General features: G+C 38.5%; 1 protein-coding gene across 1 annotated transcript in view; it reads left to right on the top strand.

Annotated features, from left to right (window-relative positions):
* PLPP1 (phospholipid phosphatase 1) overlaps positions 1-25,621 on the top strand; it is a 63,422-nt gene that overhangs the window by 3,772 nt on the left and 34,029 nt on the right. The window contains exon 2 of the mRNA XM_033085094.2: positions 24,300-24,451. Coding sequence (XP_032940985.1) covers positions 24,300-24,451 — 152 coding nt within the window. The remainder of the gene's footprint in view (positions 1-24,299; positions 24,452-25,621) is intronic.

Raw genomic sequence — 25,621 nt, 5'->3', positions numbered from 1 at the left:
AAAGACAAAATCAGATTAAAGGAAGCTCTGCAGAAGTGAGTGGAGCCATAAGGAAAACACTTTCTGTCACAACTCTGGGATGACTTTCATCTGATCTGTACATGTTGAAATTCAGCTTGAGTGCAGGGGTGCAGTATAACACAACTGTATTCTTTAGTCCCTTGCCTGACTATGCAATTACTGACAAGCCATTGTAAGTAACTGGGGAGTGTACTTGTCAATATGTGATTGCTGGTGTAATGCAAGAATATATCTAACCCAAGATTAGAAAAACTAAAGCCTTCTAAAGAATTCAGTCCTTACTGCTCTTTTCTGCACTATACTGGAAATAGTAAAAAGGTACTTAAATTTAAACTGCTGTGGAATATAGTTACATTTGTGTAGGGATTTAATATTTTTTCTTCCTCTCCATGTCCTACCCTATGACTGTGGGGAAGGTTACACTATGACAATCTTATTTATACATTATCATGATTATTATTTTTTCATGAAACTACTTCTGAGCAAGGAAAGGACTTCCAGTCCTTCCGAACAGAAGGCCATGTGAACTGAGCCCAGAAATAGTAAGCACTCACATTGCTTTCAGCTTGCTGTTTAAAGACTGCTGGAATGTTTTGTGGTACATGACAACATGCTAAAAAGCAGATGTGTGTTTCTAGGACACAGTGAGTTTGCTTTTGTAGGGTATGAGCTGTGGAGGTGAGATGGCTGGACCACCCTGCACAGTGTTTTGCTTTCAGTTCTGTTCTCTCTTGGGAGTGTTTACTCATGCTGTCGCTGAAGGCTGCAGTCTTGGTGACAATTAAGGTATTGCTGCTCAGTCAGGGAAGGCTCCTTCCGATCAGGGTTAGCACTTCCTGATTGCCCTAGTTCAAATAAAACCTCCTCCGCTATTATTTGTGACTCACTGACATGTGTGTCACCATCCTTATTTTCCACATCATGTGGGTGCTAAATACTTTTTCTAGTGCATGAATACATTGTAAAACTGTAACAGGTACATGTGAAAGAGCAGTTTGTCTTCAGTGACGCTATCTACCCGGTACCATGGCCTGGTACTTACTCAGTTGACACTCTCAGTTAATTGGAAACATAGCTGTTGCCTAAGACTGGGAAAATCTTCCTTCTCCTGCTGTACTTTCTTCTTTGCAAGTCACTTTATATTTTCCCCAATATAAAGAAAGATACTCTACCAGAGACTCACTCCCTCTTGATCAGAAGCCTGCAGAAGAACTTTAGGTAAGAGTTCAATTGATTAATGAAGACTGTTCAAAGTTAGGAGTCTGGTTCTTGTTCTGACAGCTTTTGCTGTTGTGCATCTTGTGCTAACTTCTGACTCAAAACCAGAAGTTCTTGCGCTTGCTTTTTTTTTTTTTTTTTTTTTAATACAGCAGTGGGTGAATGAATCCTAGTTCACCTTCCGGCGCCTTCCCAAGAGCTAAATCATGAACTCAGGTCTATATTATTTTCTTTTGGCATAGTAGAGCAAGATGCTTATCAGCTCTTGAGTTCCTTACCAGCTGCTTGAGTCCTGGTGATCTTTTTTCTTTAGCCCTGAACAGTCAGAAGGGCTCTTGCAGCTTTCTGACATGAGGCTGGTGAGCTTTGCATAAGGGAGTGGGAGGGGAAGGGGCTTCTGACATTTTCTGTAGAAAATTAAGTATCACACTAAAATTAAATTATGAAATAGCTTATCTCTCATAGCTGAAGAATTCCTACCTCCCCTCTATACTACCTGAGTGCTTGTTTATGCTGTAGAGGCATGCAGCATGCTTCCTGGTTTTAAAGAGTTAGGCAGTATGAACTGATAGTGACTGAAAGCAGCTCGGTCTGAAGGCTGCAACAGCCCTGGTGGGGGAATATAAAGAGTTGATTACTAGTTGCCTGCTACTGCATAGTTTTATGTAGGAGCACTGTTGCTGACCAGATGCAGATTAGGAGATAAAGCTGATAATCCTCTATCTGCGACTGTGTTGCAGTGTGAGGCAGGTAGCACAAACAGGTGACCCGAATCGTGAAAGTACCCAATGAGAAGCGAACTTGGGTGTTGTAGTATGCCAGCTGTCTCAGATTTGCTATCCCAAACAATTGATAATCCTCTTTTCAGAATTAGTCCAGGATAATTAAAACAAATTCACCTTGGATGGAGGAAAAAAGTGCTGAAGAGAATTGTGCAGAAACCTATTGGCATGATAGGCCACCCACAGAAATATGACTTTAAAATGAGCTTGATTTATTGCTGTGTCTGCTTGGTTTGGTGGGTGCGCTTTTCTTCCTTGTCCTGCAAAAGAAGCTCACAATTTTTAGGTTTTATTTAGGAAAAATAGTCAATTGAAAACAATTTGAAAATCTACAGACAGTAGAAATTCAGATAATGGATGACTAGCAAACAAACTAGTTTTATGACAAGAATTAAAACCATTTAAAACTATTTTGAAGAAGCGTGATTTCTTTAGGATACTTTCTACTACTATTGGTTGTTTTTAAAAATCTGTTTTGTTGCCACTTCATCGGGAAACACTAGTCATAGAATCCTAGAATGTGTTGGAAGGGATCTTAAAGACGATGTAGTTCCAGTCCCTCTGTGACAAATAGGGATGCCTTCCACTAAAACAGAGCTCACTTCAGCTGTAACAGTAAATTTCTCAGTCCTGCCTGTGAGTAGATTTATAAGTAATTTACCAGCCAGAATAGTTCAATCCTGCAATTTTAAAACTAAAAAAATTGTCCTTCTTATATTAAGGATCTGATGCTGGTCTCTTCTTGTCTGACAATTGATACTAATGGCTTGACCCATTTTCCTTTTTCTAGTTATGAGACTGATTTCAAAGGAGCAGAACCAAAGCTGTCTGTTGATAAACCTGCATTGTGTTTTTGGCTCTGCTTTTTTGCCAGATTCTCTGGTGCATTAATCCTTCTCATACAGTCAGATACTGCTGTTAAAATCAAGACTTTTTGTTCGTAAAGAAGCCAAAAATTGACTCAAATAAGCTTCTTTAGCAAATTATGATATAGAAAGATAATGTTGAAACTTTCTAGTGCACCTATCAAACATTCTTTCTGTTACAGTATTGAGTTAGAGGAAATGACCAGTAAAAGAATAGGCTGGTTTTACTCTGTTATAGACTTTACTGGTTCATCTTTAAAAAGCTGTGATCAAGAAGCAGTCTGACTCAGAAGTTTGGGAAGGCACTTCACTTTTACTTGCACTGTACTTCAACTCAGTTTTGGCATCTATTTCATGTGGTGTCTTGATATTTGGCAACAGGAAAATAAAGGATTTATTAAATTTTAAATTAGAAAATACAGGTATGTCAGATCGGAACACCCATCTTGGAATATCTGTCAACCAAATGCTACTAAATGAAACCAAAGGTATGGATGAGCCATCAGTACACCTTTGTTTCCATGATGCTACTGAGGAAACAATGGATTTTCTTGACACAGCCTTGATTTTAGTGCCTCCTCTCCTTTGTCTACCTCTGCTAAATATGTAGGTTTCAGAGGCGCTATGTGGGGTTTCCTTGGATCTCGTAAGGTAGCTTCAGTTTGTTACTTAGCCATTCCTGGTCTGGAACAAGGGCCACAATATTTTGTGCTCCCTTTCCTAGGAAAGGAGAAACTGTACTAAGCAGGAATTATGCTCAGTTTTTGTCTTAGTGTAGAAGGAATTATGTACCAAATTTCAGCATCTCAGGTGGCTTCTATCTCTTAGATTGCGGTGACATTTACACTTCGAATTAATATTAGTGTATTTTTGTCCATTTAACTTAGTTCTGTTATTGATGAGAAGTCTTAGATTACTAAGCCACTAAAACTAAGCAATAGGTGCAATATTTTCTGACTCTTGAGTATTGGGATGGTAAGGAAAATGCATATATCTAATTTGTCTACCTTGTTTTGAGGCATGGAAGGGCAGTGAACTGTGCTTATCTTAAGCTGAAGAGGTGGTTTGGAAGTTGGTGGTGGAGAGAATAAAGTACCAGTTTTAACCAGGAAAAACTTACAATGTACAGCAATGACCCTTAAGGGGTGCAGAAGGCAGACAGTGAGATTGAGCCTGTCAAATAGTCAGAAACTATTCTCTATTAAATTCCAAAAATCATCTTAGTAATCTTTTAACTCAGTGTTGCCTTCCTTGGTATTCCATTGAGTGGGGGTTTTTTTTAGCTCTTGACTTGTGGAAGCTGGGCTTCAATTTTATGTTATTAGGTAAGCCTATGCTGCAGTACTAGTGTTCAGCTAAAATACTCCAAGCCAGTGTGATGGCTGGATCTAACACTGGAGATCCTGGGAATGGAAGGAAGTCAGGTTGCTATTTCTGCTTGCACATTCTTTTTGGTCTTCCCATCTCTTCTTTAAACATAAGAGTCCCATCATAAATACCGGAAAATTATATACTTTAATACATAGAAACTGAGATCACAAATCTAATGCTGGTAATTTGCACTACAAATGGAAAACAGCACTTGGTCTATTATGTGTACTGTAAGACTTTCTGTGCTGTGGCATTATTCATTGTACCAAGTGTCAAGAGCAATGTTGTATAAATATTTTTTCCAGACTCTGAAGTGTAATGGACTTTTTGGGCAGTCTCTTTAATCAGTACAAAACAAAACTTCTCTGATAGCTCAAGAATATATGGATTATGGTGGCTTTTCTTCTAAAATCTGTTTAGATTGAGTTTTCTCTAGAATGTATGTTCTTACAATGTACCATTAGACACTACAGACTTAAGTCTAACATGCAAAAGAAGTTCTAGCCTCTTAAACATGGTGGCATGCAGCAGTGTGTACAGTGTAAAGTGACTTTGTGGTGTATGGTAGGGTATACAATGTCATGGAAATTCTGAGTCGTAGCACTGCTGACTTTGTTAAAGACTCTTTAAATAAAATACTTTGTATTTGTAGGACTCATTGGAAAACGAGCATTTACGTTCCTGACAACTAATTGCCTATTATTTTTCTAGAGACGGAATGGTATTTCAAGTTAGGGTGTGTAGTTATAGGTGAAATACTCTGAAAGCCTCCTGTTGTGCACTCCCACAAAACAAAGATTAAAATAGGAAAATAGTTACAACTTCTGGAGTTTAAGAGAGAAGTGATCTTGAATGACATTCAGAGTTGATGTCACCTACATTAAAAAAAAGCAAATCCCTCCCTGTCTTGCTGACCAGCTGTCTTTGACAGTTCCATTTCTTCTGTGTTGCTCTCCTGGTCTCTAAACTCCATGATTTAGGTAGATTGTGTGCAGAAATCTACGTCTGTAGGGGTATATACATTGTTTGTAATTCTCTATACAGTACTATCAAAGCCTTTAACTGAATTTGATGCTGAGTAAATAATGCACACGGTGATGAAATATTTAATTTCGTCTACACAGGAGGGATTATAGTATGAGAAGTCATCCTTGTTTTCTCAACTGGCTGCAGCCAGTTGGATTCTTCCTCACCCCTTGAGCAGCACTGCAGTGCAAAGAACTGCTGACCTCTCCTGTTCCATTCCCTCTCTGCCTCTGCCCCCATGGTGTCTTTTAGCTGTTCGTCTGGGGTCTTTCATGTTTTCAGGTCTGTCAGTAATGGGGCAGTTGGCCTCTGCTGCACTGTTGAACTGCTGATGACTTCCACATGTCTGTCCATCTGCGGGCCAGCTTCAGCCTTCTCTTCCCCCTGACCAGAGCAGAGCCCAAGGCATAAGTCTTTGCTTGTGACCTGCAGTTGGCTCACTGGTATGGTGTATGTTTCTCAAGAGAGTAAGAAAGAGCAGGATAGGATATATTACTGTCTTGTTTCTGCTTTTTAAAATTTTCATTTGCACTTCTTAGTGCTCACAGGAGAGACAGTTGCATGGGTTTTAGAGTAAAACACATTTAGTTCTTGTAAAAGTCAGTTTTTAAAATTGAAATGTAGATACAAGGGAGAATACACTTGTCCATGCTGATGTTTTTAAACAAGTGTTTTCACCTGTTCTAATTAATTGGGGCTATAGGTAACTGAACCAGTGCTCCCGTATAGTGGACTGCTGAATGCAGAGAAACTGGAATATGATGTAGTCCTGTCTTAGTAAATGATTGGACTAGAAACTGGGTGTTTGTGTTGAGGCTGTTCAAACTCAGAGGAAGGTTTCCTTCACTTCCTGCCTCCATCATACTTGCCTAGCATTAAAAAAAGTGTTGGGGAACTTTCTCAATTGCTGATCTGGCTTCTCTGCTGGCCAAGACATACATCAGAGGACAAATAAAAATGTATGTAGCATAAAGTTGCAAGTAAAATAGTAGGAAAGATTAGAATGTTGTTCATGCTTTTAAATACATGTATCCTGTTTACTGAAGCCTATCACAGCTTTTGGCATTATCAGAACAATCAGTTTGCTGGTATTAGAAATTCCTCACATTCTTTAGTGTACAAAAGTAAGATAAAGTTCTTTAAAGTGGCTAGGAGGCAAGTTGCGGGCTACCCACTTATCTCAGGTACTGCAAATAAGTAGTGCACTGATTTTTCTCTTGTGTACTCCTTACCTCTAGTTATCAAAAGTCTAAATGCTGTCTTATTTTAATCTCTTCTTCTTCATGGTAGTTTTTTTGCATTCCAAGAACTTCCTGTTTTAAAAGGTGTTGAGTCTTTCTCTTGACTGTTCATGGAAAAAGAATTTCAGCCTGTCTCCTTTTCTGCAGAGAGCAGTATCTTTTACAGATGTTTCCAAGTTCTCTCCAGTAGCATAAGGTTGACCTGAGTTTCTTTAAATCTCTTGCCTACTTCCTCACCCCAGACTGTATACTGGAAAATAAACAGTGAAGCAAACATGATTGTCCTGTCTAAAAATAAAAGCAAAAATGCATGTGTAAGATTAAACTTAAATTCTCTCTTGCTCTTGGTAGTAATTGACAGCTGTATAGGTTTAGCTTGAAATTACTCTGTGTGGTTATTAACAGTATCATCTGTCTAATAAGAAAATAAGCTGTAGAAAGTAGCTCATCTGTTTTGAGGATATAATTTTATGTGTTTTGTGGCGATTATTTCATTATTTCTCTGGTATAGCTAGAATTAGTTTGACACTCCCTAACTAAACTATAAACTGTGTATTTCTGTTCTAGACTTTGTCAGCATATCAAGTGCAGAATATATTGGTCATATTCTTCAGGGAGAGTGTAGAGAAACATAAATTCTTCTCAGTCTTGTGTTAGTCTGGTACAGGTTCTCTTAATTAGCGCTTACTTGTGAGCTCATTGCAGCATGAGTAAAAGCTTCAGTTAATAATCAAACTAGAATGTTCTCATTTGCCGTAGTCTCCGTTAAGGGTAACTACCTTTCTCCCAGTTACTAGATATTAATTTGTTTTGTTGAAGAGAACTTCCTGATTGAGGACCAGATAGGGGTACAGAGTAAATTTTGCCTTGGAGGACTTGAAACAGCAATTCAGTACGAGTTTGACTGCACAGAACCTCAAATGGAGATTCTGTCACTTGCACAGATAAGGAGGGCCAAGTGGTTAATTAAGGTGTGTTTACAAAACATAGTGCATTCTTTGGTACTATTTGAAATTGTGGGGAAGAAATCTGATCAAGATGCAGTTTCATGAGGTGTTGAAGCTGATCTGTCCCAGTCTGTCCTTGTCCTTTTTTCCATACCCTTGGCTGCATCGTCCTACTTTGTCCTTTAAGCCAGCTCTTACGGTAATACAGTTGGCCAGGTGAGCAAGTGATTCTGAAAAACCAGTGTTGTGTGGGCATAGGCAAGAAAAGGGGTAGTGGGGATGGCCAGAGGTGGGAGAAGGACAGGACAGTCTAGTTTGTCTTGGCTTGCTCTTGAAAGCTGAGCCAAGTTTTGTGAGCACTACATCTGGTTGAGAACTGCATAGTACCGTATCACTGAAGTGGTTAGAAACTTTAGGAATTTGTTTCCTTTCAAACGTAAGGCAATAATATTCTTTGCTGAATTTAAATATTTATGGCAATTCTTGTAAAAGACACTAATTTGGCTATAAATTCTTTTTTTCTGTTAAGAAAAACAGGCTGCTTGCTGCCAAAGCTGCATAGACACGTGGAAGTCTTCAGAATCTGACTTCTTAGGCCTCTAAGCTTAAGTGCCTAACACTAAAATTATCAACGTGATAAATGCCATAGATCAGAATAGTTGTGCAGTATTAAACACATTGTAAAAAGATGATGGATTGGTACCCATCACTCCATTTGTAGGAAAAACTGTGAAATAATTTTTTTTGTTTAGTCTTAAAAAGACCACTGAAAATATAGCAAATGGACACTTTTTGATTAAGCAGACTTCTTTGGGGGAAAAAAAATCGCTTTCTTCTCTTGTGCACTGGTATTTTTTCAACATTCTTCTTCTGTGGGTGGAGGACCATTCTCACATGGGACTTCCTCCCTATTCTCCCGGCCTGGACCTCCCTTCCTTCCCTTCTTTCAGGCATTTGTCACGCTATGTCATCCAGCTAGATGTGATCAAATAGTTCCTGAAGGCTGTGTGTATTACTGTGAATTACTGTAGGTCATCAGGGGAAACTACACTGCAACTGGCTTGGACCTACAAATTAGAGTTGGAAACTCCTTGTGAGCTCACCATACCTCATGTAACTTCACAAATGTGTATTTCTTACAGTTCTAGCCGAAAACTTAAGGCTGTTCCATCCCTGCAACCCCTGCTCAGTAATTCAATCATTGTTCTTTCCTTTGTCTCTCTCTTTATCCTGTTTGCTTTTTTCTTGTTCATGTGTATGAAGCTTATTTATCTTTCTTTCATAGGCAAAGGCTTCAAATCTTTGGAGTCTCTTTTCCTATTCAAGTTTGTTACACCTGTAGCTTTCAAGGTTTTAAAACCATGGGATATTTTGGGTGGGATAAAGATTATCTCATGCCAATACACCTACCATGGGCAGGATCACCTTCCACTCAGCCAGGTTGCTCCAAGCCCCATCCAACTGGTCTGTGGATTAGCTAAAGTTTATTTGTGTGAGCATTGCAGAAGTGTGTCTTTTTGCAAGTCACGGGACATTTGAATGACCAGGTTGTTTTCTCTTCATAATTAAAGGTGAAAGAAAAATCAGAGGAGTGCTGTCTGTTTCTTGCTACTATCTAACAAAATAGCCCAGAATCTGTTAGTCAGTAGTTGTTGACTAGATAAGCTGCACAATTTTTTTCCAGAAAGTAGATAGAATCCAATTCTAATATGTTCTGATCTGAATGACAGGTGACTTCAAGTAATAGTTCTTTTTTACAGCTGAAGGTCATGCTTTGTAGGATATGACTCACAATGAAGCCATTATGATCCCTTAAGACAGAAAGCTACCTGGTTCAGAAGAACACCTTGAGGTTACTGCTGGTACTGGCTAGGTGAAAAGGAAAAGAAGGTATACTTAGCAGAGGATAAGGCATGAGAGCTGCTATACAAGATTGCCTTTTAACCTGGTGATCTTGCATGAGATCTTGGTCACTCTTTACTCCAGTATGTAGAAGCTGATGAGACTGAACTAAGTACATTCCTCAGAAGTTCAGCCTGCTTAAAGGTCATGGAGATGCTTGGTATCTCTGATGGCAATACTGTTATGTACATAAGTGGTGGGGTTTTCTTCTGTTTACAATGGAAAGTTCATGATTGTTTGCTTACATGTACTAAGTCTTGTGTTCTCTCCCTGTAAAACGAGCAACAGCAAAAATGCTACCACTATTTGGGATAGGTTAATGAATATCACTTCACAAAATCTTCTGTTCCATTGTCGGAAAGCAACGTGTCATTCAGATTGCAGTAAGAATTCAACAGTAATGGAAAAAAAATGGAAATGGGCAGTTCATCTAAGATGTATAACCAACTTCCTTTTTTTGGTGTTCTTTTAATGTAGGCTATACAGATGAGTTTTGCAGTCACTTTGAAACTGTTCTCATCTGCCCTATTTATTAGCTGCATTTCATTTTCCCCCCCTTCCTAGATCAAAAGTTCATTATATGCTATAATTCTTGATATTAGATTTTAGCAGCTTTTTGTGGAAAACAGGTATTTATGTCTGTGAAGTAGTCCACTTCTGCAAAACACAAGCTGCTGCTTAATCATAAGCATGTGATACTTCCGTATGTGAAAATCTGGTGACCTGTTTGAGAAGATATGATTGTATCAAATAGGTAATGGGATTACCATTCCATCATCCTGCTGGGTGTGCAATAGCAGAGGTAAGGACAGGAAGCGTGGATTCTTAAGTTGTTAGTGGAATCTTGCCATGGCCTTGAGAGTAGCTGAAACTTGGCTCCAGACATATGACCATATAGCAATGCCTTTGGTCAGAGTGAGCTTTCTGAGTTCTTCAGTGTGACCTCCCTCATGTTTGAAGAGCTGCAGTTATGTTTCATCTGCTTCTGTCTGCCACTTGTGCTTGGTGAAGCTTTATCTCTTCTCTTGGTCATTAAAGCAGAAGGAAGGAGAGAGACCTTTGAGATATAGTTGATTCATAATAATAGTGTTACGTAATGGAAAACTTTGTGCTTGAATTTGAATAAGCCTAATACTCTTTGTATTTTGGATCACTTTTTCTATATGGGATGGTAAGTATCAATAAGTGTGGACAGTTTTCATATTTCAGATTTTTTGTGAAAAAAGTTCCCTCTGCTCATTAAGAGTATTTTAAATGTTCCCAAACTGCTTTCTTGTGTCCATGGCAATTTGCTCAGGAGTCAAAAGCTGGGATGTTACCTACCACGTACAGTTTCAATATGCGCTTCACAAGCCTTTGCACTGCAACTCAGCAGCTCAAAAGGGCCGGGATTTATCACTCTATTCCTACTGTTTCCCTTGTGATGTCTTTTCTTCTAATGAAATATAAAGCAATAAGCTTACTTAAAACACCTTTAAGCTACTTACCTGGTAGTCAACAGGTGTCACCAGAAATCAAAGCAATCACTCATCACGTTAACTTCTTTGAGATGTTTTTTGTTCTCAGTACAGCAGGTTGTTTATGTTCCAAGCAGTCTTTTCTGCTTCAGTAATTGCACTCACCCTCTAATTTACATATGGAGTGTCTATTTGCAGAATTGCATATTACGTGGATGTTCGGGAACATATGAAGTTATTTGTCCTTTTTAACCATGTTTTAAAACAAAATTAACTTTTTGTTTTGTTTGGGCATTTAGCATTGTCATTTACCCTCTTCAATCTAGTGCTTGCTCTGTTGATCAGAGGATCTCAAGGAAAGGGAAAAAGTGGTCATGGTGTTATTTGGTTAAAGGCGGGACTTGATGATCTTGGAGGTCCTTTCCAACTTTGTTGATTTTATGCGAAATAAAAAATTGCATTTCCTGAGGTTATTGCTCCTGCAAATAGGTATTACATGGCAGGTGGTTGTTATCAGAAATAAGTTAGATCTGAATATAATTATCAGAAGTCTTTCGCATGACTGTCAGTATAATGCAAGTTAACTTGTAGGAGAGGGAATTGGTAATACATCACAGTGTGTAGATTCGGAGAGCTATCACTTGTACCCAGGTCTCAGCTGCTGTATATTTTCATGCAGAAGTTTTCCAAAGAGTAAAAAAGCTGTGTAAATGCAATCTCAAGGTATAATCTCATTACCTGGAGATGCAATCCATTCAGTGTCCATTAGCGTGCCTGAAGTTCTCTCGTTCACATTACCTGCATGAGGACTACTTGCATGAAATTTTTGACTCCCTAATCATGACAAAACCTGTTATCTATTCTTTGTCTTACCTGTAAACACTGTCCACATTATAGTGTACAGAACAAGGCTGGTGAATCAGATGGAAGCCAAGGTCGTGGGGTAGTGGCAGAGGGAGGAGGGACAAAAGGCTGTCTGCCCTCAATAACTGTTTATTCATGTGAGGGGAAAAGGCTTTTTCTTGAATGTGATCTTGGTTTGGCGTGGTTTGGTGGCAACTCACCTTATGGATGGAAGGCTTTGAACTATTTTTTTAAACATCTGTACCTGATGGGGAACCTCAGAGTCTTTCTGAAGTAGTCTTCTGAAAGACAAATGCTTATAAACAGAATTGGGTAAGTGTGTACGTTGCATGATACTTAGGAAATTTGAGTTATGCATGTTTGGTAGCTTCCTCCATGCATGATTAGAAATTATTTCTTTTTTTTTGATTTAACTACATGTATTTCTTGTTTTTGTTTTTTGTTTTCCTTCCCCCAACAGCTGGCTTGCCCCTTGGTGTTCTAAACTTGGCCAAAATAAAACCGTATCAGAGAGGCTTTTTCTGTAATGATGACAGCATCAAGTATCCGTTCCATGACAGTACCATCACATCCACTGTCCTCTACACAGTGGGGTTCACCCTGCCCATTTTCTCTGTAAGTAGCTAATATATAGGGAGCTTTGGTGATGGGAGTAAAATGTATGCCTTCCAAGAGCTCAACATTGTAAATAAGTTGAAGACAAGTCTGTATAGGCAAAATCCTGTATATGCATGTGAAAGGTGCTGTTGCTACTGCTTGGACAGAAAATCTGGGAATTAATCTCTTAACTGCTAGTGTTGCTAATTTCATTTGTTTTAGGAACAGAAAAAAGTGTATTTAGACTAGGCTTGTATCACTGGAGAGGGAAAATGTCTTTCAAAATGTTACAGAATAGTATGTCTTCCAGTATGTTGTGGAATCTCTAGTTTAGAATGGGTTAGTCTGCTAACTTAAACACTTGGGATGTTAAAATTTGGCACTGTAATGCAGTGCATGCATCTATAACTGATGACTGTTGCTTCCATGTACTTTCTACAAAAAATGAGCCTAATTTTGAAGCTTTTTCTAAGAATGAAAGCATGAAAGTAATGTGATGACTCTTTAAAGAAGAGTGGGATAAAATGGGATACAGAGACTGAAAATCTAATTGCTTGTAGAAAAGAGGCTCAGTATTTTAAAGACCACATGATTTTGACAAAGAACAGTTTAATTCTTTGGTAGGGTTTCTAACAATATTTTAAACCTATTTGTATCCCAGTTGTTAGTAAGGCTTGAGCTGATTTGGAAAATCAAAATTTAATGGTGCAGAATAGTCTTGAACCTGAAGCCACATCTTGCTTGTCCCTGCAGTACTTGATCAAGATGATCAAAGATGATAATATTTTATTATCTGATAAATGTATAAGCTGAATTAATCAGTAAGAAGTATATGAAGTAGTTTAAGGATGTGGAAGACAGTAATTTAAAACAAGTGAACCTGAAGAACTTCTACATGCATTACTCTAGTTTTCTCATTAGCTTATTTATTACAGCATCCATTAGACCTGCAATATACAGGAGATTAACACAACAAGTAATCACTAGTATAATTTCACTTTTAAGGAAAGTTTGTCACTTTGACAAGTACATGTATCTTCAGCACACCTGTGTACCTTGATTAATATGGGTACAGGTGAACTAACAATTGCGGCTCTGTGCACCTTTGGACTTTTAAATAAATGTTCTAGCTGCAGTTCAATAATCTGTTGCATTGCTGGAATTTTTTATTATCATTTGTTTTTAGATTTGAAGGTGTTGTTGTAATATGAAGTCATTGAAGAGTATGGTTTTTTTCCTGGGTGTGAAGCCATGGAGCAACATCTGACTTAAAGCTAATTCACATGAAGGTCTGAACAGTTAAAGAGTGGTGTGGACTATGATCATTTTAGATGACCTTTGTAGTGAAAGTTACAGCTCCAAATTAGATGTGTCAGTCATTTCAGTCTATTCTGATGTTTTTCTGTTATGATACTTTCATGGAGTCACACAGTGGATTTTCATTTCTTGTCTCTGTGCAGGAGGCCAGAGTTTATCCTTGGAACAACCACTTCTATTTTCTGTGCTGAGTGGTTTTTAAAAAAAAAATTAAGAAAAATAAACCTAGAGCAGTTATTGTTACAGTACAGTGTCACCAGGTCATTTGCTTTTCAGTCTGAATGTTTTCCAAACCTTAAAGCAACTGTGGTGTAGTTGATATGTTAACCTGGCTTTCTTCATCTCAGTTTTAAATGTAGAGAGCTCTGTAGTCTCATGCAAGAGGTGAAAAATCTTCCATAGTTACTGAAAACTAAGGGCTAGAGTAAGCTGTACAGCTAGGGACTATGAGACATGGGATATTACAACTTCCCAAATTGAAAGGGGGGTTCCAGTTGAATGGTTTCTGTCTGCAAGATTGTCTTTCTTCAAAATGGATAGGGAAAGTTGATTAGTCTGGGAATCTGAATTCAGGATGTTTTTTGTTTTGGTCTGACTCACTGGAGGCTTGAGACTTTTTCAAGGCAATTTAAGGTTTTAGAAGTAGTGTGTTCCAGATTCAGTAGCCTCAATAGAAACAAAGCTCGCTCATGAAAGACTTTTAGGCAATAACTTTAGTTCCCACATCTAGTAAAAATTGTTGTCCTGACATGAGACTTTATTGAAAGGGACAGAATCCTCAATGAATGGATTGATGGCAAAAATTTCATCTAGAGTTGATAAATTACATTTTTGTACAGATCTTTCTTCCCTAATCAGACTGCCTCAACATGACACTTATTCCTAAGTGGTAGGACTCTTTTTATGCATCTGCCCCTTGTGGCACGATGGGCCTACTTGTCTTCAGAATATAATAAGAAATGGTCTGAACATCTTGCTGTATAAGAATAATAATTATCATACTAAAAGGTCTTGCTGGGGTAGGACTGTAATGGAATATAAAATAATTTCAAAGAGAAAAAAACCCAACCCCCCAAAAACAAAACATACATAGATATTTTATTAAGTCTCTTGTACATAAAAGAAACTAGGTTGCATGAACATGGATTTGTTTTTGACATTTTATCAAGCTTTACAAGATGTACTAGAAACTTGTGAATCTAAACAAATGCTCTCAGGAATCATAATTCTGTTTGTAGCTCTGAACCCTTTCTGTTCCCATTGCCACCTTTTATCTGGAAATAAAATGTCTGAGAAATTAATGTTTATTCTTTTCCAAGTGCTACTTTATAGTATGATAAAATTTCCAAATTGTTGTCTTTGTCTGGATGGGGACCACAATTTTTATATTAGAATTTTTTGAGATTTAGGGTCAAACAAGTCTTGGTAGTGGTCTAGAAGACTGAATCTCTTAAGATGACTTAGGCCAGTGTCTAGAGAAGAGCAGCACGCATTAATTGTATCTGATGTTTAAGGAACCTCAGAAGATCTTTTCTGATACTTCTATCTTACTAAGTCTTTTAGATATATTTAGAGAGTAATTCTGTGCAATTTAAAAGCCATGACAAGGCATTGTCCATGGCTTTCAGCTCTAGGAATATTTGGAAATGTACTTGGTCTGGCATTTTTGGTCTTCAGTTGTCTGCATGAGACCAACTTTTTCAAGTAGAAATGATAAATTAATGTCAATATCTTTTTTATTCCAGTGAGGTCCAACCATGTTTGTAGATGTCCTGTTCAGTTGGGCTTTTCTGGTAACTTCCCCTCCAAACTGATTTTCTTTCCTCCAGTCACCTTGTTTCTTCAGACTGCTCCCTTCAGTCACACTTATGCAGCCTCCCTTAGCTCCAGGGCTAGGTGACACTGGGGAAGGGAGAAGCACAGAGCAAGGAAAACCCCTCTGAAAGAAATGTCCTTCTCCCTTGAGGAGCCAAACAACAGAGCAAATTGAGAGTTGCTGAATTTTGTCTGCTCTCTGTTCTAGGATTTCTGTGGTTCCCTGCCAAGGCTTTGCCTGGCAGTTCTGTCCCAGAGCTGAAGCCTCACAAGCTGCTTGTGAGATTTCTATTATGTGATGGACTGATTTAGAGAGAAGAGTTCAGAACTTCTAACTCAGCCAAAGGCCTGCACTGAGTTTCTTTCTGGGAGACAAAGTATTTTTCCGCAACTTGTTGCTACCAAAACAAGTAATGCAAATGCTGATGTTCCTTACAGGGAAGTGTTCATTAGTAAGCAAAGGTTTTTTTTAAAGTCACTTCTTGGAGATAAGCACTGCTGTTCGGAACTTTTTTGAGAGAGGGGAACATGATGAGGCATGTAGGACTTAGTTTCACCACCTTAAACACATTCAAAAGGTATTTGGCTAATCAGGTTACGTTATTTCTAAGTAGTTCAAACAACAACAAAAAAAAGGCTGAATCAAAACTTTCCTAGGTCTGATGTGACAAAGTGTCGTCAGTAACATGGTGACTTCCCAAAAGGGACCTAGGTAGCTTTGCTCCTGTGCCAGCTTTAACCTGTTAGGCATTAGGCTCAATGTTTTTAGAAACGTCTGCTTATACAATGTGTAACGATGTTCTGACTGAAACATTCCCTCCTACAGATTAGCGCAATCTTACTTTGGAGTCAATTTACTGATTTCTTTTATGCAAAAGAAACAGATCTTTTATGCTGTTTATGAAAGGGATGCATTTTGAAGGGGAACTTTTATTGACAATAGCTATTAGATTGACCAATATAAGCACTTTCTGAGCTAATTTTCTATATCTTCGTGGATAAATGTAGTTACTGCTGTGACAGATTAATAAACCAGAGGATTAATGAAACCAGTGGAAGACTGTCAACTGGTAGATGTGCTTTGTACTTTTTCAGTACTGTCAAACCTTTATGACCCACTGTTGTTAGTTTTGCAACTAATTGAAATTAAAACTGTTCTTTGACACTAGAGTGCACTTCAACTTGACTCTTAGGTTTCAGATTACTTGTGAAAGGTTTTATTATGCTATGAGCAAGACTGCCTCTTACCTAGTAATTTTTTTGAAAAGGTGCTCATGTTTTATCTTCGTTGTGTTTTTTGGTGTATTTATGACATCGGATTTTTTTGGGTGATGCTGTTAAACTTCATAATCAGTCATGAATTCTACTTGATACTAACAGAGTGTCTTGCACTACTGCAGATAAGCATTATTTCAGAACCCAGACTTATTCTGAGGAATTAACTGCTAATTTTCCAGTTCTCTTTTTAAAGCCAACATAGTAATAATAATTTGTGGTTTTACTCTGTGAAGGTTTAATGTGTAGGGTAATGCACTTGATATTGAGTTGTTGAATTGATAAGTAATTCCTGACTGAGATCAGTGCTGTGGGACCAGATGCTGAAAAGTAGCAGCATCCAGTTTTTGGCTTCACCTTTTGACCTGTCCATGGTGCATGGGTGTTCTGGTGGGTTTGAAATCAGGTGAAGAAAGATCTGAGGAGCACCATTTGCCTCTGTTGCTTGCACAAACCGCTCTTACTAAGTGCGGTTGTATTTTAAGTAAATAAGCTCTAGCAAACTTGTTAGCTCTGTGGACTTGGTACTGTACTCTTCTCAATCCTTCAGGTGCATTTCTTAATACAGTGATGGAGAATGCACAAAGTGTTTGAGAAGGATTGGCATTTTGACACTGGAAGGAACTCCAGACAAGGGCTGTTAAAATGCTGAGTGAAGCTTGGTCACAACTCTGAGAAAGTCAAGCAGTCACACTGGTATAGAGGGGTTTTAAAAGTATTATACAGTAGTCTATATGAAAGGGTAAAATGGAATAGGGAGAAATGTAAGTAGAGGGGGTTTCAACTTATTTGAGTCTTGTAATTTAAGGAAAAAATCTAAACAGTCTATGGCACAGATTTTTCTTTCTCTTGAGTCTGACACACAGTTACTGATAATGTACTGTTGACATTTAGGACTGAGATCAGAAACAGGAGAGGGTGTCAAAAAAGGGAAGTATCTCCATCAAGAACCAGAGACAAGCAAAATGGAAAGAGTGTTCCATTTTGTGCTGCCTCCTCTGTTTCCCTTCATCTGACTCACATCACTGTACCTCTTCTGCCTTGTGTAAGGAAATGCTCATGCAAAGAGATGGGTTTTGCCTGCCTTTTCAGGAGAAAGCTGAATGTCATAAAATGGAACCATTGATATTAGTGAACTGTGGAGTGATGGTTCATTTATTGGTAGGTGCACTCCTAAACTCTCTAACTCCTATGAGAAGTGGAAACAGGCACTGTTCTTTTACTGAGGTGAAGCCAAAGTCTTAATTTAATCTGCAAAGAGGTTTTGACACCCAGCCCAACCTTCACAGAACGCAAGCAGTAATATCAGCTTAAAATTTTAACTAAGCTTTTGCAAAACACGTGTTTTTCCAGGCAGTATTTCAACATTGCAATGAATACTGTGGATGTTTCTGCTGATGGAATTAGTAGTGAAATATCTACAGCATATTTGGGGGAAATGTTAACTTTTACTTTTTATCTGAGCTTCTGTTGTAAGGAGACTTAAACCTCGAAGTATTACTTATTAAAAAATAAATCTAAGTATCACTTCTAGTTTAAAGCTGCAGCAATGAAGTTGGCAGTAGATAATAGCCCAAAAGTGGTGGCAGGTTTTTTTTGAGGTGCTGGGAGAGAAGACAACAAAATATTTTAAACTTTGTTTTGTTTCTGAACTCTGGAGAAAGATTATTACTACCTACTAGTTAAGCACAGATGTTATTTAGTCAGAAACCCACTTCTTCCTGGTGTCAGTCACATCTGTTTTTACCCTAATCCCTGTGATAAAAGAGGGAGATGGGGAACTCAGGGTAAAGCAGCATTTTTAAAAGAAAATCTCATTATTTAGATGTTAATATTCAGTGTTTACTTCAACCAAATATTAAGAAACTAAATAGTTATGAGATTGAAGGAAGAATCCTGAAATGAACAAATAATCCACTTAACTGTGAGAAGTGAGTAGTAGGAGTAAGTGTTCCTTGTCCTTTGCAAGGAAGGAAGATGTCAAGTAGAGCTCTCTGGGAGTCTGCTCTGTCAGTGTAGTGATAAATGCCCTGGAGGAGAGAGAGTGTGTGCAGTGAGGAGCAAATAGGAAACTCAGAACAATAAATACAAAAGATGGCAGTAACATAGCTGGTGAAATAAAAGTGATATCCTTCCTGAGGAGAGTGGGAAGGACAACTTGAGGTGTATGATCTGGTCTTCTCTCTCTTCAGAATTGTAGTGTCCTACTTTAGTGGAGACAGCATGCCCAGTGAAGAAACCTGGCTGAGATTAGAAACTTGGAAGGAAATAGACCTAAGTTATACAGGATATTTGTGGAAAAATCATAACAAAATCAGTCAGAAATCACTCGAGTTCATGAAGAAATCTAATCCAGTTTACTGTATGAGTCAGACTTTTGGACAAGGGTATAGCAATTGTTTAAAATATATAGTCTTATCAGTTGAGCTACTTGTGTTTCTGTTCCATGTATTCTGACTGAAATGTTTCAGAGCCTATATTTCTTCCTATATCTTTATTAACAATGTTTGTAGTTCCTTAGTTCTTGGTTGCTTGTTGGATCAGTATTGCTCTTTTTTCTAGTATCTACTGTGTATGCGCTTGACTGGTTTACAGCTCTTAGACTCAGCTGAACTATGCAAAACAAAACTCCTGTTTCTGAGATGGTGAGGAATATATCCTAGCAGTCCTTCTCTCTGCACTTAAGACAGATGAATTAAAACCAAATGCATTTGCCAATTCTGACTGAATACTATTTTGGAAGAAATTTCTTGTCAGATGGTTAGAAGTGTTAAAGCCTTTGAAAAGACTTGTTTGATGGTCACGCTGATGTACAACAGCCACAGGAAATACATTATTTTCCCCAGCTATTTTGAACTGTCATGCTCCCAACTCAACAGAGTTGTTTAACTTCCCAATGCATGACACTGAACTCATTACTGCACAGATCTCTATATGTTTTCTTGCCTCAGTCTTTAAGGGTTGTTTTGCAGGCAGAACTGGCTGGCCTTGATCATCCACTGTATCAAAGCATTGCCAACTCTGTCAGCAGTACATCAGCTCATTATTCATTAAGAATGCATATGCACTGCATAAAACCAGCTTGTTGGCTTTATCCTTGAGATTACCCTACAGGTAATCCCTTCCCAACCTTATAATTCCTCCTCAAATACATGTTGTCGTTTTCCCTTTGGGCAATTTCTTCACTGTTACAACTAGCATAGAAGCTGAAGTGTACATCAGAGAAGCTTTTTGTTATTGTCATATGAGAAGTATTCAGTAGAGGGCCTTTACTGCTCTTCTACTGCCTCTGCTTCTTCCATAAACTAACTTCTTACTTAAACTTCCCAATTTCTTCTACTTTCAGGGAAAACTGAGGAAAATAGATATTTGTAGGATATTGTAGGACCTGTCTTTTTTAACTGTATGTGGTAACGTGACTGTGGTAGATGAGCAGGATTTCTTCTCACAGAGATCTGCTGTCGAAAATTTGCTATGTTTTCTTGAGAAACTGCTTTAGATGTTTATGTGAATAGATCTACTGTCAAAGTACAACACTTCCTATACTACAGTAAATGTTCTTTCCTCAGTTGTATCTGTGAAATTAAAGATATTGACACTGGTGATGGTGGTACCATTATAAAGACAAGTATAATTTGCTATCTTCAGTCCTGTCCTGTCCACCTGTGCCAGGAGCTTCCATGCTTAGGAAATTGCCACAAATGATGCGTAAAACTTTTCCCTGTCTTCTGAAATTGGTATCTTTCAGGGTGAAAAAGTAATGTCTATCACAACTGTAGGGAAAACCTACTGTTTTACTTGATGTAGTAAGAAACTTTGCCTCTTTATTGCTTACAACAATTCTTCTGCTTGTTCTGCTTGCAGTAGTGAAAAAGCTAAACTCTTTTTTTCCTGTCCCTTTATTGTCTTAAAAGGAAACTTAACACTGCAGAAAATATTTAAGCTATATATTTGAAATAATTTTGATTTAATTTTAGAAATGAAAACACATTGAAAACCCACAAAGGTAGACTTTGCTGATTTTATAGAACAGAACAGAACCCTTTGAATTGTGAGAGGGTTCTCTTGTTGACTTCACATGCCAGCAACACTTGATGCCCCTCTGGTTTGACCACTACTTTTGTGCCCTCTTCCACAAGTTAATAGTGACGTCAATCCATGCATGTTAAAAAGAAGTAAATTAAACCTGCTCCATGGAGTATATTCTGAGGGATTAGGTATTGACATTGGCGAACACTTTAACCAAAAAGATATCAAAAGCCCCTACTGGCATGGCTTTTCAGGCTAATGACAGCCTTGGATTGAGCCAGAGGTTAATTACAGATGTTGTAGTTCTGTGACTTCAGTTTACAGTTTAACGGTGTTAAGTAAATCTGATCAATTTTACTGTAATCTGTTTTTTAGAAATTAAAACTTTTCTCTTGAGCTTTCATGGAGCATGTATCCTTTCAACACTGAAAGGTGCTGAGAACAGCAATAAGATAAATGACTGGTGGAATTACTTCTTGAATCTGTTGTGCACTTGGGGGACACTGAATAAACACTTGTTATTGCTAATAAACTTTATATAGTAAATATATTATATTTCAGTGCATAGCTCTTTCAATTAATGGTTAGTTAATGGCTACCATATAGATATCCAGAACTTTTAAGACTCAAAGTAAAGAAGCTAGAAAGAGATTATGAAAGAGAAGACAGTAGTTTTATTTTAGCTGTTCATACTTGCTTACAAAGCAAAACAAAAACAATCCTGGAGTGGTTTAGTATTTTGTTTCCATGATCTGGAATACAGGAAGGTGCAATTAAAGGCTGATTATGTCATAATCTCAATGTTGCTGAAGAATGAGCACAAACATTTCAAGCAGCTTTAGCATGGAAGGACACAGATCCTCACTGCATGAGGGACTTCATTCCTGTGATCCACACACCACTGCTTTTTATTTCTGATTTAGCAGATGGAAATTATATTTTAAAAAGCCTCATCCCCCCCTCCCTGAATAACCCCATCATTCTGAAAATTTTCAATCTCTCACCTTGAGAAGCTGAAATCCAGGTATGGGTTAGAGGAAATGAAGAATGAGGTGCCATGACACCGTTATTCACAGAGCAGGTCTTTGTAATGGATGATGCAGAGCTAGGGATTTGATGTCAGTGACACTATCTAACTATAACCACAGGTGTTTGTGGCAGTGTGCTGAAGCTGTGATAAGGATTTTTTGGGCTGAACTTCATTTTGTGAACAACTGTTCACCATGATAATTAAAACTACCAACTCTAAAGAAGTAACCATGTAAATAATTAAGAAACTCTTATTTGCATATGCCTAATTCTCTACATTTGGAGGTCCGAACAATACCTTTTTCTCAAATGCTCAGTCTTGAATGTTGGTGTTAGTATGTGTACAGGGCAAATGATGTTTTCATTTTATACATATTTTGTAGCATAAATGGTGTTGGAAACACTGCAGCATTATGTTGGCAAGTCATCTTCTCTCACCATGGCTGCACATGCTTCTGTCTCATCCCTGACCCAAGTCAGCTAAATACCAAACTATTGATGGTGTATCATGACGTCTGTCACAATACCAGCATAAGGGGAGGGAAAAAATGAGGTCTGGGCTGCAGTGTTTTTCAAAACCCTGATAGTCTTCTTGTTAAAAGAAACGGAAAGAAATTTTTTCCCAGTAGGGAAGGCTGTTTTTGCACTGTATTGCAGAGTCCAGCTCCCAGGCTCTGTGCTGGCTGGTATCTCAATAGTGCAGTGTTTTGGTGAGGCTCTGGATTGGCTCTTAGCCCATCCTGCTGTCCTCCTGCTTTGTTGGTGTGTTTGGATCATTTCCAGAGCTGTGTCAGTTGTAGTCCTTTTGGCATGGAGTTGGAAACAACCCCTCTTGGCAATGATGGTGGTCTTTTTCTGCCACTTTTAGAGGGGAGGTTTTACGTGCTATTGGTTTCATGACTGCAGCAGTACAGAAGGTACATGGTTCTTTGCAACAGGCTTAGCTGGAATTCATGGGCCCAGATGATAGACCTATAACTGCCTGATTAAGGAATAAGGTTGTGTCATTCACCAGAGTTCACTTCAGGGAAATTTCCATCTTGTTTTAGCCATTAGTTTATTTGTTCTTTTGTTTTCAAACTGAAGTATTCTGTTAAGCACTTTACAGTGTGCAGAACAAAACTGATAGCAAATCAGTAAAAATCCCAGTTATATCATTTATGATGGTCCCAGGAGTCAGGTTTAGTTTGGAGGACTTCATGGGTGGAGGGAAAGAGGGAAGAGGAATGGAAAGACTCTACATCTCTTTCCTAACAGTTCTCTTTATGCTTGGTCGGTATATTTTTTAATTCGCTTTTTTTCCTGCTCTTTACATCTTTACTTTTATTTGCACATGCTTATTTGGGGCTAGATGTATATCTGGAAAGGAAGAGGTAGGCTATACCTTGGCACAGTCTTGAGGAGAGAGCTGAGACTCCAACATTTGTTTCTGCTGGGAAGGGAGAATGGAGGCTTTTTTAATCTTTCTGATACCTTACTGTTGGATGGGAGTGTCTCCTCCATATAATTTTTGTTGTGTGTCTTTGAAGTGGTATGCATCTTTTTTTGTGCAACATAGCTGAATTTTGACTGTAAACTCAAGGGCTTTTGTGCTACTAGGCTCGACATGCCTAAGAAGATTGTTTATTGTTTTGTTAAATATTGTTGTAGTCCTCCACTACTTGTTTTCCATACAGCCATTTCTTTCCAAGAGTATTCATCCCGGTACACAGACAGATTGTGCAGATGTTGTATGTGTGTTAAAGATGGAGGAACAGGATTTAGAAGTGGGATTCTATTTGTTTATTATTCTATTCTGAGGGCTTTTTAAAAAAACTTTTGCTGTTCAAATGACTAATTTTGGTTTGTGTTGTGGGTACCTTGATATGCAATAGGGTGCAGCATTGTGCACCTCACTATTGTGTCCTGTAGGCACGGAACCAAAGGCATCCTCTTTGGTGGAAGAGGTGGAAATAAAATCTCCATGCCTTGAGGCTGTGGGGCTTGTGCAGTGACCATGTTGTTCTAGGAAGATATCCAGTGTGTGAGGAAGTGAGGGCATCACATGCATGTGTAATTTCCTTTTCTCCATATTCCCAAGAACTCCTTCTGCACTTACGCTCCCTGAAAAGCACCTCCTTTTCTGCTTTCATGAAATGCAATTTATGCTCTTCTGACTTGTAAAGCTGTCCAGAGAAGGTGTACAGGGGCAACTGTTGCTCACTGGACTATAAAAGAAGTATTTGATAATTGTGCCAGTAGCAGCAGACTGAGCACCTCAGTGGTTGTCACTGAACTATTCACTCAGTCATGTTTTCGGCATACTTCCACACTTGAAGTGCCACAAACATGAAACAGGAATCCTGCCCTGCTTTCCTGCATTCAGCAATCCTTCCTGGAAGCTACAAAGTCAAGGCAGTAGTCATTGGCCAAGGGAAGTGCATAACCTTCTAACTTCCTGCATGCCCATTCCTATTTATGCACTTCTCTTTAGAAATGCGGGGGTATGATCATTGCCAGTTTGTTTTGGTTTTGTAATGTATTTTGTATTCCTTTTTGCCAGCTGGCTTGCCTTTTGCAATTCTCAGTTCACGACGTACTCCCTTCCAGAGAGGCGTTTTCTGTAGTGATGAATCCATCCGGTATCCATACAAAGAGGACACCATTTCTTATAAATTGTTAGCAGGAATAATTATTCCTTTCAGTATAATTGTTGTAAGTTAAACTTTTCTTCATTGCTTTTGATTTCAGTGGGGGTGGGGAAGAGGGAGGAGGGGTAATCTGTTAATACAGATTTATAAAACTATATTCTGTAAGATTTCTCAGCCTTAAAATAATTTCCTTAGGCCAGGTACTAAAGCAATAGAAATGGTGGTCTGGCAAGAATAACTAAAAGGTTTTCTTTAACTGAAGTCAAACAGCTAGAATTCTAGAAAAATAATACCTTAGAACCTTAGAGTCATGGTGTCTTAATTCTATAATCTGAGAGATAAGACTTACCATACTTGTTAAAAATGACACTAATGTGTTGTGACTGTCACAAGCCTTTTCATTTCAGGACCTGCTACTTTCAGAATATCAGTGTGTATGACCTATTAAGTCAACATTTTTTGTCTGCTATAAAGTCTTTGGGAATACATCTGTGTGTAGAAATGTAGCAACAGATACTAGCCTATTTAAGAGCAAGATTGTGGCTTCCACTCAGCAGTTATCAAAAGCCTAAATAGAATAAAAAGAAAAAGTACGTGTGGAGTTTTTCCCTGGGTATTTCTCTGAAGGTCAGGATAAAACTCTGGGCCCATTTGTATTTAAATTACTGCAGGGGTTTGCTTTTATACTGCACCTAACCTGACTGAAAACAGGGTACTTTTCTTCTTTCCTTCTCTTCACACCAGTTCAGTGAGCTGGACAGATTGTCTGTGAGTACCAGTTTGGGATTTCTCTCTGACCACAGCTCCCAGCTGAACTGTCTCAAGCATGTAGTGACTCTCTATCCTTAGTGTTTAATTAGCTGAGCTAACCTAATAGCTTACATATGTAAGGTCCTTATGTATGGACAAAAGTTGAGGTGCTACTATTATGCTGTCTGTTACCACCACTTGTGGCTTGTCTGAGCCAGGATCAGCTGGTGAAATTCCTTAGTCTGGCAGAAAACAGCAGCTTTCCTTGACTACTTAGAGTGCAAGGGGCTCTTGGAAGAATACCAGTATGGGGGCAAAAAGTAGCTGGGGCATGTCCTCATGAGCAGAGGGGACAGTTGGACCTCTTCAGATAACTATTTCTTGTCCTAAGTCTGATAGGACAGCACTGCAGTTCCTACTGCAGCATTTCAACAGGAGCCTCAAGATCCCTGTCCAGATGTGCTAACAAGCTTCAGTGTCCACT

This window comes from Catharus ustulatus, chromosome Z (assembly GCF_009819885.2).
Source record: "Catharus ustulatus isolate bCatUst1 chromosome Z, bCatUst1.pri.v2, whole genome shotgun sequence".
NCBI lineage: Eukaryota > Metazoa > Chordata > Aves > Passeriformes > Turdidae > Catharus > Catharus ustulatus.
The sequence above is the reverse complement of the archived record's forward strand: the minus strand, read 5'-3'. Positions and strand labels throughout refer to the sequence as shown.